General features: G+C 40.4%; 2 protein-coding genes across 2 annotated transcripts in view; one reads left to right on the top strand and one right to left on the bottom strand.

Moving 5' to 3' along the window:
- LOC104288313 (butyrophilin subfamily 3 member A2-like) overlaps nucleotides 1-3203 on the bottom strand; it is an 8833-nt gene extending 5630 nt beyond the window's left edge. The window contains exons 1-2 of the mRNA XM_009887097.1: nucleotides 3131-3203; nucleotides 1070-1426 (exon numbers count right to left, since the gene is read on the bottom strand). Coding sequence (XP_009885399.1) covers nucleotides 1070-1426; nucleotides 3131-3203 — 430 coding nt within the window. The remainder of the gene's footprint in view (nucleotides 1-1069; nucleotides 1427-3130) is intronic.
- An 8777-nt stretch (nucleotides 3204-11980) lies between these two features.
- Nucleotides 11981-13606, top strand: LOC104288314 (butyrophilin subfamily 3 member A2-like; the record flags this gene model as incomplete). Its single annotated transcript, XM_009887098.1, has 2 exons — nucleotides 11981-12089; nucleotides 13322-13606. Coding segments are annotated over exons 1-2 (394 nt in total), but the record flags the coding sequence as incomplete, so codon positions are not given.
- Nucleotides 13607-15531: the final 1925 nt, after the last annotated feature.

Below are 15531 nucleotides of genomic sequence, written 5' to 3' on the forward strand. Positions count from 1 at the left end.
GAGAGATGTTCCAATCCCCTAATCATCTTCGTTGCCCTTTGCTGGACCCTCTCCAGCAGTTCCCTGTCTTTCTTGAACTGGGGAGCCCAGAACTGGATGCAGTACTCCAGACGCGGCCTCACCAGGGCAGAGTAGAGGGCGCGGCTGACCTCCCTCGACCTGCTGGCCACACTCTTCTTGATGCACCCCAGGATGCCATTGGCCTTCTCAGCCGCCAGGGCACATTGCTGGCTCATGGTCATCCTGTTGTCCACCAGCACTCCCAGGTCCCTCTCTACAGAGCTGCTCTCCAGGTGGTCAGCCCCCAACCTGTACTGGTGCATGGGGTTATTCCTCCCCAGATGCAGCACCCTACACTTACCCTTGTTGAACTTCATCAGGTTTCTCTCTGCCCAACTCTCCAGCCTGTCCAGGTCTCGCTGTATGGCAGCACAGCCTTGTGGCGTGTCAGCCACTCCTCCCAGTTTTGTGTCATCAGCAAACTTGCTGATGGTACACTCTATCCCTTCATCCAGATCATCAATGAATATGTTGAACAAGACTGGGCCCAGTACTGACCCCTGAGGGACACCACTCCAACTAGAATCTGCACCACTAACCACAACCCTCTGAGCTCTATCTGTAAGCCAGGAAATTGGTAAGTAAAACAAAGTTGGACGATGCTATCAATATATGAAAATTGGAATACTGGACAGAAAATGAGGTGATGTGTAAGGCAAGAGCATGAGAAACAGGTTGCAGTACCAAATGTAGTTTTAGTCAGGCTTCAGTTGCTTCACCTCTGCAAAAACAGGCTTGCTTTATCATAGGATTCATCTCTCTCCTACCTTTAAACGTTTTAAAGCTAACGTGTTGCCTACGCTCCCTCTGTGTAGGATACAGTAAAAAGGCATCTATGACTATTCGTAGTCTTCTGGCAATAGAAGTAGCCTAAGCTGTAGCGGAGGCTTGTCTTTCACATGGCTAAAAGCAAGTGAGATTAATCCAACCCACTGGTACCTTGTAGACCTTTCTGATGTTTTACAACTGGACTGAGGGAGAAGTAGCAAATGCCTGCCCTTCCACTTACCTGCCACATCCAGGTCAACCACCACTTCATCATACCAATTCTCAAAAAAGACACTGCAGGTGTATTTCCCTTTGTCCGAAAGCATGACATTTTTCAGGTGAAGAGACACGTTTCCCTTACTAAATTCAGACCGAAAAAAATTTGTCCTGCCCTTGTATGTCTCATACTCATGAACCGGATTGTATATGTTTTTTCCATCATAAGTGGTCACATCAATATTTTTGGAGTTTCCAATAAATATCCACTGAACAGAAAGTCTCTCAGGGATTATCTTAACTTTCAGCTGACAGGGCAGGATGACTCCTTTTCCAATGACTCCAGTGACAGGCTTGTCAGGAGGAATGATTTTATATTGGCCTGCAAGAAAATATAGATGTAAATCTTACCTGTCATAGAATAATAGAACCATAGAATAATCAAATAGTTTTTGGGGGAAGGGAACTTTAGAGGTCATCTAGTCCAACAGTGAGCAGGGACATCTTCAGCTAGATCAGGTTGCTCAGAGCCTCATCCAACCTGACCTTGAATGTTTCCAGGGATGGGGCATCCACCACCTCTCTGGGCAACCTCAGCCAGTGTTCCACCACCCTCAGTGTAAACAATTTCTTCCTTCTGTCTAGTCTGAATTTTCCCTCTTTCAGTTTAAAACCATTACCCCTTGTCCTATTGCAACAAGCCCTGCTAAAATATCTGTCCCTGTCTTTCCTATAAGCCCCCTTTAAGTACTGAAAGAAGGTACTCCCCGGAGCCTTCTCTTTTCCAGGCTGAACAACCCCAGCTCTCTCAGCCTGTCCTCATAGGAGATGTGCTCCATCCCTCTTGCTGGGCTCCATTTTCATGGCCTCCTCTGGACCCCCCTGAAGAGGTCTATGTCTTTCCTGTACTGAGGACTCCAGAGCTGTACTGTCACAAATGTTCTCATTAGCACTTCCTATAGGAAACTGGAATCCATACAGGTATGTGAATGTAAGAAAAAGGGGCTATTCTGCTGTGGTGTAAATCAATAAATCAGAAAATGCTCTGGACCAGGATGTTCTCTCAAGAGCAAGTTCCGTAATCTCCCACTGTAAAGGCTGGTTTACCAGGCATAGACTGAGGGGACAAGTGGATTGGAAAGCAAGTCATCTTCCAACAGTAATCAGAATACAGCTCTGCTCTCCATAGGAGCATAGATAAGTACAGTTTTGTAGGCTCCTGCCATCCTCTGCCATCCTCTGCCATCCTCTGCCATCCTCTGCCATCCTTCACCACTACCACTTATCCTAAGAGCATGGTGTAACTTCAGGGAGATGCTGCTGAAAATACTGAGCTCAGCCTGTAGACTGGTTCAGAGGCAGAAATGGCACATCTCTCATGCAGAAAGACTTGCTTATTTTGTAAAGCCAGAACTCACAAAGGCAGGATTTTGATGACCTGATTTCAGATGTCCATAATGTTTTCACTAGGATGGCTGTATTCCGTGATGAAACACACCACAGTAAGTTCATTTCATTTCAAACACAGGCTTGCAAAATGATTGTTAGTGAAAATGGACAAGCCTGGTGTTGAGGTTTAACAGCAAAAAACAGTAATGGCCCTTTACAGAGATTACTGTCCCATTCAGTTCACTACTCTAAAGTGGGAGATGATACAAAAAGGAGCCTCGGCTTTCTCAGCATGATAAAGTGACAGGGTCAGCCAAGCTGAAAGATTACTCCAAAACAGAGAAAGAAATCTCCCTGAAAAAGTCACGGGGGGAAAGCTGTGATTCTATTTATAATCCGATGTTGAAGATTTAAATGAGTCTTTATTATTGCCTAGGTCTTGTGCTATCTGCATGATTCAAATGTATTAAGATTTCATGTAACACAATTGTTTTGTCCTGGCTTCAGAAAATGAGTGGAGGGAACGGTGCGTGTCTGACGTATATACATATATATATATATGTATATAAAGGTATTGCTACAAATATGTTGCAAATAAAATGCATTGCCAAAAAAATCCCAAACTTTCTACCCACTGACTCTGGAAATTAGACGTCTTTTTAAATTAAATTGTGATTAGAACGGAACATGGATTTACCTGTGACCGAATGAATTATCTGTAGGAAAATAATGATGTGAAGAGTTGTTGCCTGCTGATATCTGGAACCCATCGCCTTGCAGTTTTGTAAGACATCAATAAGAAAAATTTTCACGGCAAGTCTTACAAGATTCCTGTAATCTTTTCAAGCACAGAACAGAAAATGAGAAGAGTGCATCAATCTAGAGCCATACTTTTCCCTATATATCACTGTGTATGAAGCGACACATGGACAAATCCTCAGAAGTGTTTAGGTACCTTTGACCAGTATTAGGAAATGACGGAATAAGCTGTTTTTAATGGAATTCAGTCAATTAAGTTGTGATTCTAAGACTTATACTTTGCCACCAGAGAAAAGAGAGGTATTTTTGAGACACTTAGAAGAACACTATATTGGATCTTAAGGGCACTTCACTGGCCTGGTACCCAAGTGTCCCTGAGACACTCAGTGTTCAGGAAACTTCTAGCCAGGATAGCAACAATTTTCTAGATGACATGAGGCTAAATCTAAACCCAATAGGATGTATCTGACTTCAGGCAAGTGAGACCATAATGCAGACAGAAGTCTATAAAAAGCTTATTCATTTCCAAGTCCTGCTAGACAGCACCTACTGTGCACTGAAACTCCGTATGTTGTTTCTCTTACTTGTACTTGCTTGGTCAAGACTTCTGTTGTCATAGTTAGTTGGAGGAAGAAGCTAGGATTTCTAGAAAGAACCTTCAAAAATGCCAGAATACAAAAAAAAAAATAATTTCTATATCATTTGTGTTTTGAATAAAATGCTTGCTTCTAGGGTTCTAAATTTAGATGCACAGAATCTCATCCAATGTTTCAATAGGGGTTTTTTTTAAGTATAAAATGTTAGTACTTTTTTCCACACAGAGCTTTTTATGTGAACTCTGAAAAAAATTAGACCAACCCAGACTACTTGTAACACCAAAGGCAGCATGCGAAGGGACTGGGTTCCTTCGAGCCCAGAAGCACTTCTGTTCACACACAAGGTCTGCAGAACACACTCGGAGCTCACTTCCTTGTGAAGGCTAAGCCATGCTCACCTTAGCTTTCCGGCTAACCCACGAGCACCTTTGCTTTCCTAACAAAGGAGAAGCATGAAGCAGAAAGGAGTGAAAAAGGAAGCAAAGGATTTTGACTGCCAACGGCCAAGCCCCTTCTCGCAATCTGCACTCATTCATTGCTCTTCCTGTTGAATGATTAACTATTCTCCTGAATGCAAAGGTTACCTTTCCAAGATCTAGAGTGAATGAAGGAGGACAAAAAAGGATTAAAAACTGCAGGAAATCTACAGAGTTGTCTGTCTTGCTAAAAAGCAAGTCTGTCTTGCTTTGGATTCATTTCTCTTTTACCCTCCTCCAAATAAAGCTTAAGGATCTCAGGCAGAGACCAAATATTATTTTTAAAAAAGGAAAGACAAATAAACACCACAGATTTGCAGCATGCATCATCTGGAAAATCTAGCAAAGATTTATTACTTGCACATACAGGAATGTAAAAATCTGTATCCTTTATATTGATTATCTTCAGAATAAATTTATACCTGAGTTATACTTCATTAATTAATATTATCTAAGTCGTGGTATATATAAGTCATATTGGCATATACCTGCCAGACAAACACATAATGAGTCTATATCCTGACAAGAAAAAAGCAAAGAAATTTGCTTTAACAAGTGGAAATATGTTTCAGAATCAGCACATTGCAGTTCTCAAACCAACCCAATCCACCACACTGGTTTCAGCAAACTATCTGTTTTGAGCAACCTAGCAAAGAACACTTCCCATTTCAGTGACTAGTCTCTTTAATAAAGGCTGCTAGCAGGTAGCATCTGGTTTAAACCCAAAGTCATAGATCAGATTTGGGCATTATCCACTCTTAAGCAAGCAGACTGTTTTATTCATTACATTAAGGCAGTAAATAAAAAGTAAATAAAAAGAAACTTAAAAGATCTTTAACAACTTCATCAAAATGGCACCCACAAGCGACAGTAACGTCTTCCCACTGATCCAAGGCAAGAAAGAAGCCTTTTTAATTCCAAACTGGAATTATTCCCTGGGGGCTGTAAATTGCAAACAGCCAGGTCAATGCTAATACGAACCCCTTCAAAAAGCTAATCAGGGCACAGTTCTGTTTCAGCCAGACTTTAATTTCTTACCTGTATAGCAAGATCCAAGGTATCCATTTTAAATTCAGCATGGTTTATGGAAGTGAATAACCTTTGGCTTGTATTAACTGAACACACATACTTTCTTTTTCCATATCTATAGAGGGGGTAGACTTCACTGACTTCCTCACTAAAGCTTACAGGTATTAAAACCTGAACTTTCACCATGAGTGATTTTTTTTGCCCTTGGGTGCAGTATTCCAGCCAATACCTGCAGATACCAGCAGCCTATCGTAGGAGATATCCAAAGGCTTGATTTGCCTACACACCTAGATCCAAAGTACATCAAGAGGATTATATTTCAAATCCTTTTGTAGCTGTGCAGTGCAACTCATTTTCAAGTATGGCTTTCCAACAGTGAAATAAAACTGAGAAAACAGCATGAATGGGAGGTAAAGAAACCAAAATGGGCTGTTGCATGAGCCTATTACCCACCAGGATGATCTGAAGTTAGAAGTATGAATATGCAAGGCAGGCAGCAATTAGGAAAGCATAGCAATTTAGAAACTGCCCAATTTAGGTCTTTGAAGTGCAAAACCTTGTGATTTAATTACACCAGCTTTATTTATTTGTTAGAGAGAGAGGACATTAAGACCTGTAGTGAGCAGGAAAATAACTTGATTTGCAAGTCTCAGACCTTTCACAGAGAAAAAAGACTAATGAACAGCTGGATGGGGCTCAATTCCCCTTCACTTAAAGGTGGGACAGATTCTGCATACAAAAGTGTTGCAGGCATGGGCCCACACCTAAGTTTAAAACTCTGGGGGTTTTTATGGCCCCAAGTTGGATCAGTCATCTTGCAGAGCTGCCTGTCCCTCCTTTGACTGTAGAGGGAGAAAAAACATCCAGCTGAGACCCGAAACCTCACCTTCAAACAGCCAAGGTCACAGCAGCTTAATTGCACCCGGGGAATCCAGGACTGTGATTCCTTTAATCAAATATGGTGGTTTATCATATCATGAGATGAATCATAACTCAAACTCCACTGTCTTTCACAATCTCACGAAAATGTTTGTTTCACTTGAAGATTATCTCTGGAAATGCAGGCACCTCTCTCTGCAGATGTGGCATTGAAGACCATCCTGATAAATTAATGGAAAGCTAAATCTTGACACATGGAGGTGGGCTCCCATGATCAAAATTTTGACCATAACCTGCAGTTTTCTGATTGTTTGCATTTGTTCCCTCACACATGACATTGTCAAAAATGCACCAAAAATGTTTCTAAAGTTACATGTACACCATCTCTATGCAATAGAGAGATGGGAACTTAGAAAGAGGTATTGCTTTCATTGGATGTACTGTGAAAAAAGCTGGAAATGGTAACTTTTTTTTTTTTTTTTCTAAAGCGTAACTCATCTGCTGTGGAAAAGAAAGTTCTGCCTTACCGCCACGTTACCTGAAGGGATTGGTTATTTGCTAATTATGCCTCCAGTGTGCAGCCGCAGTTGTCTTACAAAAGCAGACAGCTCATCTTTTCAGAAGCACTGCTAGATTAGGCTCATGTTAGACAGTACCAAAATAGCACTTCATTATCTATGTCAGATAGCTTCTGATGAGTGATGTTAAAATCTTCTCAGCAAGTCGCATGCTAGTTAGGCAGAACAGACCTGCTGGCAATACTTGTCCCTCCTACGTCCAGGCGTGAGTTTTCTGTGGTGATATCTTCATTTGTTTGCAAATTTTTAAGCTTGTTTTCCAATGATTTGTAAGGACAACAGACAGTGCAGTAGAAGTAGTAGAGTTCAAAATAAACTGGGTAATTTTCTCAAAAATCTATAATGACTTATTATACTGAAGCATTTACATTATTGTAGTTTCACCTTGTTCTCTGCTATTCAGCTAAATGAATTCTAGCAGGCACGCCAGACATTCCCACCTTACATCTTTCTGAAGCATATCTCTTTTTTTTCTGATCTACAAATGAAGTGACTAAAACCTGTCTGTTCAACAGGTTTCCTTTCACGTCTTGTTTCTCATAATGCAAGTCATGTACACCAGGAGAATTTGCCAGACCTAAAATACTGCCACCTTACTTTCTTCAAAGCTGAATCTAATTCAGCAGAACCACGAAGCTGTGCCTAAAAGGTCTACGGACTTTGGTCTGGGTCATTATAAATGTCCCCCAGGAAGAATATTGCATTCCTGGGCATTGCTTGCACCAAACCCAGATGTTATGGGGACTCCAGTTGAGATACTGTGATGATCTGAGACAACCCTTCCTCCACCTTCATCCCTAAGGAAGTTGATCGATGCTTTCTATGTGCCCATTTTCTAGACGGGGTCATCACTGATGAGGTTGCAAGATGGACCTGCAGAATTCACCTCATCAATGATGGCTCCACCTAGGAAATGTCAAGATTCACATGAGAATGCATCACATTTTGCATTTTTGATGTCATTGTAGGCTCCATCATTCAGTAGGTTCACTTTCAAGCAATTTCCTCCATGTTTTCTTCAGTTTTGTCTCTGGAAAGGCCATCTTGCAAAACTGCTTCATGCACTTGCAGAAGTCTCCTTTGCACGTGACTGCAGGATTTAACACAAATGCATCATTACCAGACGTCCTAGTGTAAAGAGAAAAAAAAATGCTTTTCTTTAGTTATCTTGGAGGGTGTTTAAAAGTAGGCTCAACTGAGTATTGAGCAAACCTTAACCTTGAGTGATGGGGACATTGTTTCTCTTTGTGTCAAATGTGCTGGTGGAGGTTCCTAGGAGGTTAATATATTTTATTTTTTATTTATTTTACTTTAATTTTTATTTATTTATTTTATTTTATTTATTTTATTTTCCCAGACAGCATTTCAGCTAGCCCAGAAAACACACCCGAAGGCACCTCCCCCCTCCAGAAAACCAACCAAACAAAAACCAACAAAAAACCAAAGCATACTATTATACTGGCACAAATGAAAGTTTTGGGACATCCCTTTTTCAGTAATTTTCAGTACAGTCTGGTTACAGAAAGAGAGACAACAGTCTCTTGAGAGCACTAAATGTTTGTTCACAGGATGGCCAGGAGTCAAAAAAACTGAAGGATAAAAATGAGAGCAAAGTTGATGATTGAAATCATTTTCTGATCTTCAACAGGACATAAAAAGAACAATATGGAAAAAAAACTCCCAATACTACCAACTACCAACATTTGACCGTGTCATAGAAAAAACAAACCCTGCGAAGTTGTTCACGACATACTTGTCTTACTGCAGCGTTTTCTGGCGAAATGCTGGTTGAACATAGAACATAGAACATTTTGCACAGGAGGATGAGAAGGAACATCCCTACCTTGTTCCAACTGGGAGTACAGAGAGATGAATTAGGAAGCAAGAAGTTGTTTTGGTCTTGCAATATGAATCTTGGCAGCTACCCAATCATATCCTCTCTAGCCCGATTGGCTGTGGAAAATGTAATCACAAGCTTCAGTGGTAATAAAGATATGAGGACAAAGGTTCACCACAAGCATATCCCCATAAAGAAGTCTTAAGATTCTTACTATTCAGGTAAGAAATTACACTTTTGCTAAATCCATGAAGAAAAGCTGCTGTGTTTACTATGATACTTGAATTAACTGATACGGATTTAATCGGTTGCACTGGCAGGAATGAACCTGCCTGCTGTAGATGCATTATTGCCATTTTCAGATGGGAATACCATCCTCTGAGATCACTTGTTTTTATCAGTGATTGTGAGAAAAAGCACAGAAAATCAGAGGAAATCAGGAGCTGTTATATCTATAATTAAGTTGTGTTGTGCCCTTTCAGCTCACTAGTCAGTTTGAGTCACGTATCTTTACTGAGAGTATGGATTAGTTCAGCAGTGAGTCAAAAGCAAAGATCTTGGGAGGAAGCTGGGGAGACTCAAGTTTGTTAAATTACAAGTACCTCTTTAAAATGCTGATTGTTACATCAGAAGTTTCTCTTTTAAATGTTGATGTAAGTCAACAGGGAGATCAATGTAGTGACATTGCTCCCGGGAATTTACTTACGAGGTTGTTTGGGGTTTTTTTCACTATAAGAAAGGAAAAGAAAAATGCAGTATCCTGCTAATATCAAAAGACAAGATGAAATGCTTTAAACTGTTCACTGAAAGGAAAAAATCTCCAGTGAATGTAATAAAAATATTCCGGAAGACAAAGGTAAAAATGGACAGCTGAATAGAGGAGAAAAGAAGGTGTATTTCTCTTGCAACATTTGCGTAGGTGAATTTGGCAGGGAGATGATGAAAGAAAGGATGTCCCGCAATCCTCCTCGCCTTTGACAGAATCTGTAAATTCATTACTATTTTCCCCCATTAATTTATCTCTGCAATTACCCTTGTTGTTTTGCATTGAACATGTGAAGAAACCGAAGGAGTCACACAGGAATTGCATCTGGAAGCTTTGCTTTTGGTCCTGTGGATGATTAGGAAGCCTGGATATTGATGGGTTCCCCCTTTGGGTGGCTGACAGCTATCCACATACTGATTTTTCAATGCAGATCATGCCTCATTACAGGTAAAGATAGTTGTTTTGATATATTTTAATAAATCAGCTTATTTCTGCCCAGGTTCATAGAAATGTAAAACTCAAAAATAATCAGTACACATCTTTCTTCTAACTTGGATGACACAAAACCATCAAATTATAACACCACATAAGACTCTGGGACAGTCTGATATATGTTAAGGTACCTGGGACACCTTCACAGGCTGGAATACATGATACAGCTGCAGGAGATGTATGACCCTCTAGACTGGTGAATGGAGGCCAGCTGGCAAGTTCCTGGCTAAGTCAGGACTATACAGTTGGGTGTAGCCAACTGAATTGTGCCCAAGGTTTTGGATTTGGCTGGCAGACTTAGCTGCCAACATTTAGCTTCCTAGAAGCAGCTGTCTTCACGCAAGCTCAGAATCTAGGATAAGATTCAGTTGCTCATGCATTGGCATCCACTGGTCTTTTAGATACTGTACGGTCTTCTTATTTCTTGATGTTCCAAAATAGAACAGACCCATCACGTAGCCGGTGTCTAGAGTACCTCAGGGCATCAAAGATGGATGTTCAAGGAACTCTATCCTACCCAATGACCAGACTCGCTGCCTGCTGTAGAATGAACTGAACCAACTATTGGCTAGATCTCTCTTGAAAAAGGAATGTAGTCAAGTCAATGATTGAACTGGAAGTGGCAGGGCAGTTGCAATACTCTCTCCCCGTTTATTCAGATGGAAGTTTTGCTTTTAGTCTTCTTGATGATTTGGAAGCCTGCACATCTGTTTTTAGGTTCCCAGTTCTGGACCATAAAGCAATTTTTTGTGAGGTAATCAGGTGTCTAACCACAGACACCCAGTGCCATTGTAAATGCTTCAGTGTAGCTGAGATTTCCTGTTAAATGGAGCTAGCAGATGTGATAGAAGATCAGCATAGACTGGGGCCCTTCAGGCTTCATCAGGCACAATACTGTACAGCACAGGATGTAATATTATGTGTTACTGGATAGATACTGGATATATTTCCTCAGTGTTTCATAGCAGATTTTTAAGTTGCCATGGAATAAAGTCAAGTTACTGTGATATGAATTCTTCGCAAATCCACATTGGTTGCTATTTATTTTGTTATTTCAAAAAGCCTCTCTTCCATTCTGCAAATGAGAATGACTGCTATAAAATGTCCTGGGTTTCCCTTTTTCTCACTTTCAAAGAGATATATTGTGGGTGGGATTCATCTCGTGTCTTCAGAAATACGAAGTCTACACATTTAGCTTCAATATAGTAACCCACAACTTCACCATTCAAAGAAAAGTTCTGGAAGAGAGAGTCATTGGCCCTTTAACAAAGGCTGATCTCTGAAGCTGCCCATTTTTCCCCATTCGTTGCAAAGGGAACCTAGGACATCTAGCTCAAATGTAGATGAGTAAATCATTGTACATGTGATTCAGGTGCCAACATGTAACTGTCTAGTGTCCTTCTAGGCACTGCTGCATTCTGGTCTGTCCTAGAGCTGTTCCTTCATGTGAGTACAGATCTGCTGCAGGTCATATGCCACATCTATCAGCATCACAGGTATATCTTATGGACCCTACAACATTTCAAATGACACTAGGTACCTGCATTTGGGCAATTGAATCCCACCTTTACTTTTTTGATAGATAGATCCTGCATCCTATATTTCACCTGCTGCAGACTTCTCAGTGTTCACTCATTTTCTATGATTTCTCAATAGCCATCACTTAATGGCCATGAACTCGCTTAAGTTAATATTCAGAGTACTGAAGGATAAACTCCATGGGCCTCACATATTGTGAACATTACTCAAGTAAACTGCCATGTTATTTTTCTCATTTTCTTCTGGATTCCTCTCCTGTTGACAGTGATATTGATTCTACTGATTGCCTGATGTAGTGCCACAAAAATTGTGATATAGACAAACAGAAATAACTGCCATTTTATCTTCACACAGGTCAATTTTTTAGCTCTCCTCCTAGTAGTTCCGTCATTGCAGTCATTGGAGAAGGGGTCATTCTGCCCTGCCACGTGGCAGCAGATAACTTTCCTGAGGAATTCTCTGTCCAGTGGATATTTCACAAACAGTCTCAAAAAATAACTGTAAGCACATATGATGGAAAAAATAAAAAGGAGAAACAAGATGAGAGATACCAAGGCAGAACAGAATTCTTCCACAGTGAATTTAGAGCTGGCAACATGTCTCTACACTTGAAGAATGTCAGGAGCTCTGACAAAGGATCATACACTTGTGTGGTCTCTTTCAATGACACGTACCATGATGTGTTTATTGAACTGCAAGTGGCAGGTCAGTGGCAATTTTCTCTCTTTCTATTCAACAATGGAACTGAACAGAAACATGTATATCCGTCACTGAGTGAGGGAATTATAATATAAATTTAATATAATTTGACGCATAAAATGTCTTCATGGGGGGAAGTGTTTGATTTGAGTTAGTTTTCTCTAAATTAATGGCTGTAACTGGTATTTGAGGTAAGTTTTAGTTCTACTTTGAGATACCTTCTTTTAGGTACCTGAACACGTGCAGCTCTGTGTGACTTGAGATTACAATCTCCTTTCATACTCAATGAAAGCCCAGTCAGAAAGTTCAGGGAACCCTGCAAATATTCAGCTGGTCAATGTAAAGTTAAATTTAGATTTCTGCTGTGCAATCAACCATTACTGAGCTGATCATCCAGAGATGCTCAATGGTCAGCATAATCAATTGGTCCCACCCCAAAACCTCACTGCTTACCTTGTTGCTTGCCCACAGCAGGAGAACAAAGCGGTGGGTAGGCCCTTGTTGCTCTTATTTCTATTTCAGTATGTTAATAGGTACCATCTTCACAGGTAACTTCAGTTTATGTGGTGGCCTTGGAAGTAGACATGTGTTCCTCTGTGCTTTCCCTAACTAATTTCTACTCAATAGGTGCCAGATTGCAGCCAGATTCTTCTGAAGATGCCTTCTTAGCTTTAAAACTCCAAGTGAAAGGAGGGTTTAACATCTAAGTAACACTGTAATTTAGTTTTCTGCGATCTGGAGTATAAACAATACTATTTTTTTTAACCGGAGACTGGATCTGTACCATGTCAGTAACAGTTTTATTTGAAATTATTATCCTGAGACACTAGTACATTCTGTTTTCATGGACAGATTGCATTAGTTGTTCATAGGCTTCCTGTAACCCGTTAATTGTCATAATTATATGGAATATTTTCGTTCTTTATTGACAAGATTCTAGGAAATTCCGCTGGCAACTTCATTCCAGAATTGTCATCCCCAGATAGCTCTGTTTGCTGTAATCTCCATTTAGTTGTTCCTTATTCTTAATCTGATAAACTCCGAATTGCTGACCATGCAGAAACTTCAGGGCCCAAGTCTCTGTCACAGTTTAAATTCAGAAAAGTCTTTCTGTGTATTTCGTTCAAATAGATATAGATATATATATATATAAAAAGAAGCATTGAATTCAAGATAAACCAGACAGTTTCCTGTTCTTGGTACTGCTTGAAATGGAGAATCCGTATGTTTTTTCTTAGCTAAAGGTGGTGTGCCTTCCATTTTCCTGAGGAGCCATGTGAAGCAGGACATTGGCCTCACCTGCCATGCAGCTGGATGGTTTCCCAAACCTGAGGTGATTTGGCTGGATGGCCAAGGACGGGTCCGGAAGGAACTATCGACCACAAAGATGACAATGATGCCTGAAGGCCTATACAGGGTTGTAACTTCCATGAACCTAAAACCAGGCTCTGACATGGGAGTCTCTTGCAGAATAGTGAACAACCTGCTAAATACAACGAGCGAGTCTCGAGTCCTGATCTCAGGTGAGTGAGCTCTGTAGTCACCTGCTTGTAAGATTAAAAAGACAGTCTAAATGGCATGGGTCTTGTTTTTGTGTCATGAGCTGGCCTGCAGATGTGTTCCCAGAATCAGTGTTGGACAGAAGTTCATAAGAGCTGCAGTCTTCTTCCACCTTTATTTCTAGTTGACTGCACAGCCTTCAACAGCACCTAGTGAATCCATTTCTCCTTTTAAGAAGGGGTCAGGTAGTATCAAGACTTTGTGTGTTCCCTTCTTCAAATTTGAGGCAGCCAGTTTGCTGGAGCTGAATGAAAATGGATTAAAAATACAGCTGTGTGCACATACAAACATGACATATTTCCTTAGTCGAGCACTCTAAAAGCTTCCATTATCCAGAAACAGGTTCACAGAGCATAGCTGAAAATAATAGTTATGGTCACAAGAGCCAAAGTGATAATTTCAACATCTCACAAATGGTTTTAGTCCATGTTTTTATCTTCCCTCTTTTTTTAATACATGCATGACTGTGTAATTGCGGTGTGGATAATGCCATGCCTCCCAGTACCCTGTAGAACTCTACGCATTTCTGTTTGCTGGGTATATAGACATGCATCAGGTAGTCTGAAGCAAGCCTCATAGGCCTGGACCCCAAGAAGAACTTCAGCACCACAAAGCCAATGTCTGGGTCTGGAATGGGAACTAGAGTGCAATGTAAAGCTCTTGAAGAAGTGTGGGAGGAAAGGCCCTTTCAGGATGGCATCAAGAAATCCCAGAACATTGGGTGTTGGGGTAGCATGAAAGAGAAAATAGGAAACAGCCAACGTGGGGAACATTTCAAATCTTATTCTCCTTCTTGGTGTATGCATTATACAAAGCAGGATGAATGCTCACTGAACCAAATTAAACAAGAGTGAACATGTCTCTTTTGCCCAGTGGTGATGGTTTCTTCCTTCATTCCATCACCTGCTCAGTTTAGTATGAAATGCAACACGTCCATGAAAAAAGCCAGCATTGCTGTCCTTTTGTGACTCATGAGCTGTGGAAACCTGTCTGCCTGTCTCAGACACCTCTTTCATAATTCTGAATCTGATATCCAGAGAAAGAGTCTCCCTGGATTAGTCCTGCTGGGGAGGGTTAGATCTCTTCTTCAGCAACTTTGCTAACAAAATAGAAGTGAAATGCAAATTCACCATCTCCTCATTCTAGACTGCATTCTAGGTTTTAATTGTCTTTATGTTTAATCGTTAACAGAATATAACTCCTTTTGGTCATTTTTTCAGATATTTTCTTTCCCAGGCTGATTGTCTTCCTGGTAATTTTATGTCTTAGCATGGTCCTAATTTCCACTATATTTTCTAAGCTGAGAAGTAAGTATTTCTGTGTATGTTATCTCTGTCGACATCTAGAAATATCACAACAGTTCATATTCAAATCCATGACTAATAAAAACTCACAAGCAAAATCACTAGTCATTGTTTAGTGACCAAATTCAGGAAATTGAACAAAACCAAAAAAGGGTGTGGGTGGGGAGGGAATACACAGTCTGAACAAGGAGGAACACAAATTGCATGTCCTTGCCTCAGACAGCTTATGTCTGACAAGAGACAAAACGATGTCTGTAGTTTCCTATCTATAATCACTGGGGAGACAACTCAGCATTGTCAGTGACACTAGAGCCTAAATGACAAATCAGAGAGCTGATTTCTGTCAGTATTACTCTACAAAAACATGCAAAAAAAGGTTTTTTTTTCTTGTTTTAACCAGGTAGTCACAAGAAAACAGTTAGCTCAGGTAAGTAATGAGGAAGATAAATACGACGACTATGACAATTTCTAAGTTGGAAAGTTCATTTATATTAAATTACGGACCTAATTAGCGATTATAGTTGCATCCAAATGTTTTGTAGTTTTTTTAATTCATTTTGCACTGCACAGTATAATAAGTTCCT

This window comes from Charadrius vociferus, unplaced genomic scaffold (genome assembly GCF_000708025.1).
Source record: "Charadrius vociferus isolate BGI_N301 unplaced genomic scaffold, ASM70802v2 scaffold226, whole genome shotgun sequence".
In the NCBI taxonomy this organism is placed as follows: Eukaryota; Metazoa; Chordata; class Aves; order Charadriiformes; family Charadriidae; genus Charadrius; species Charadrius vociferus.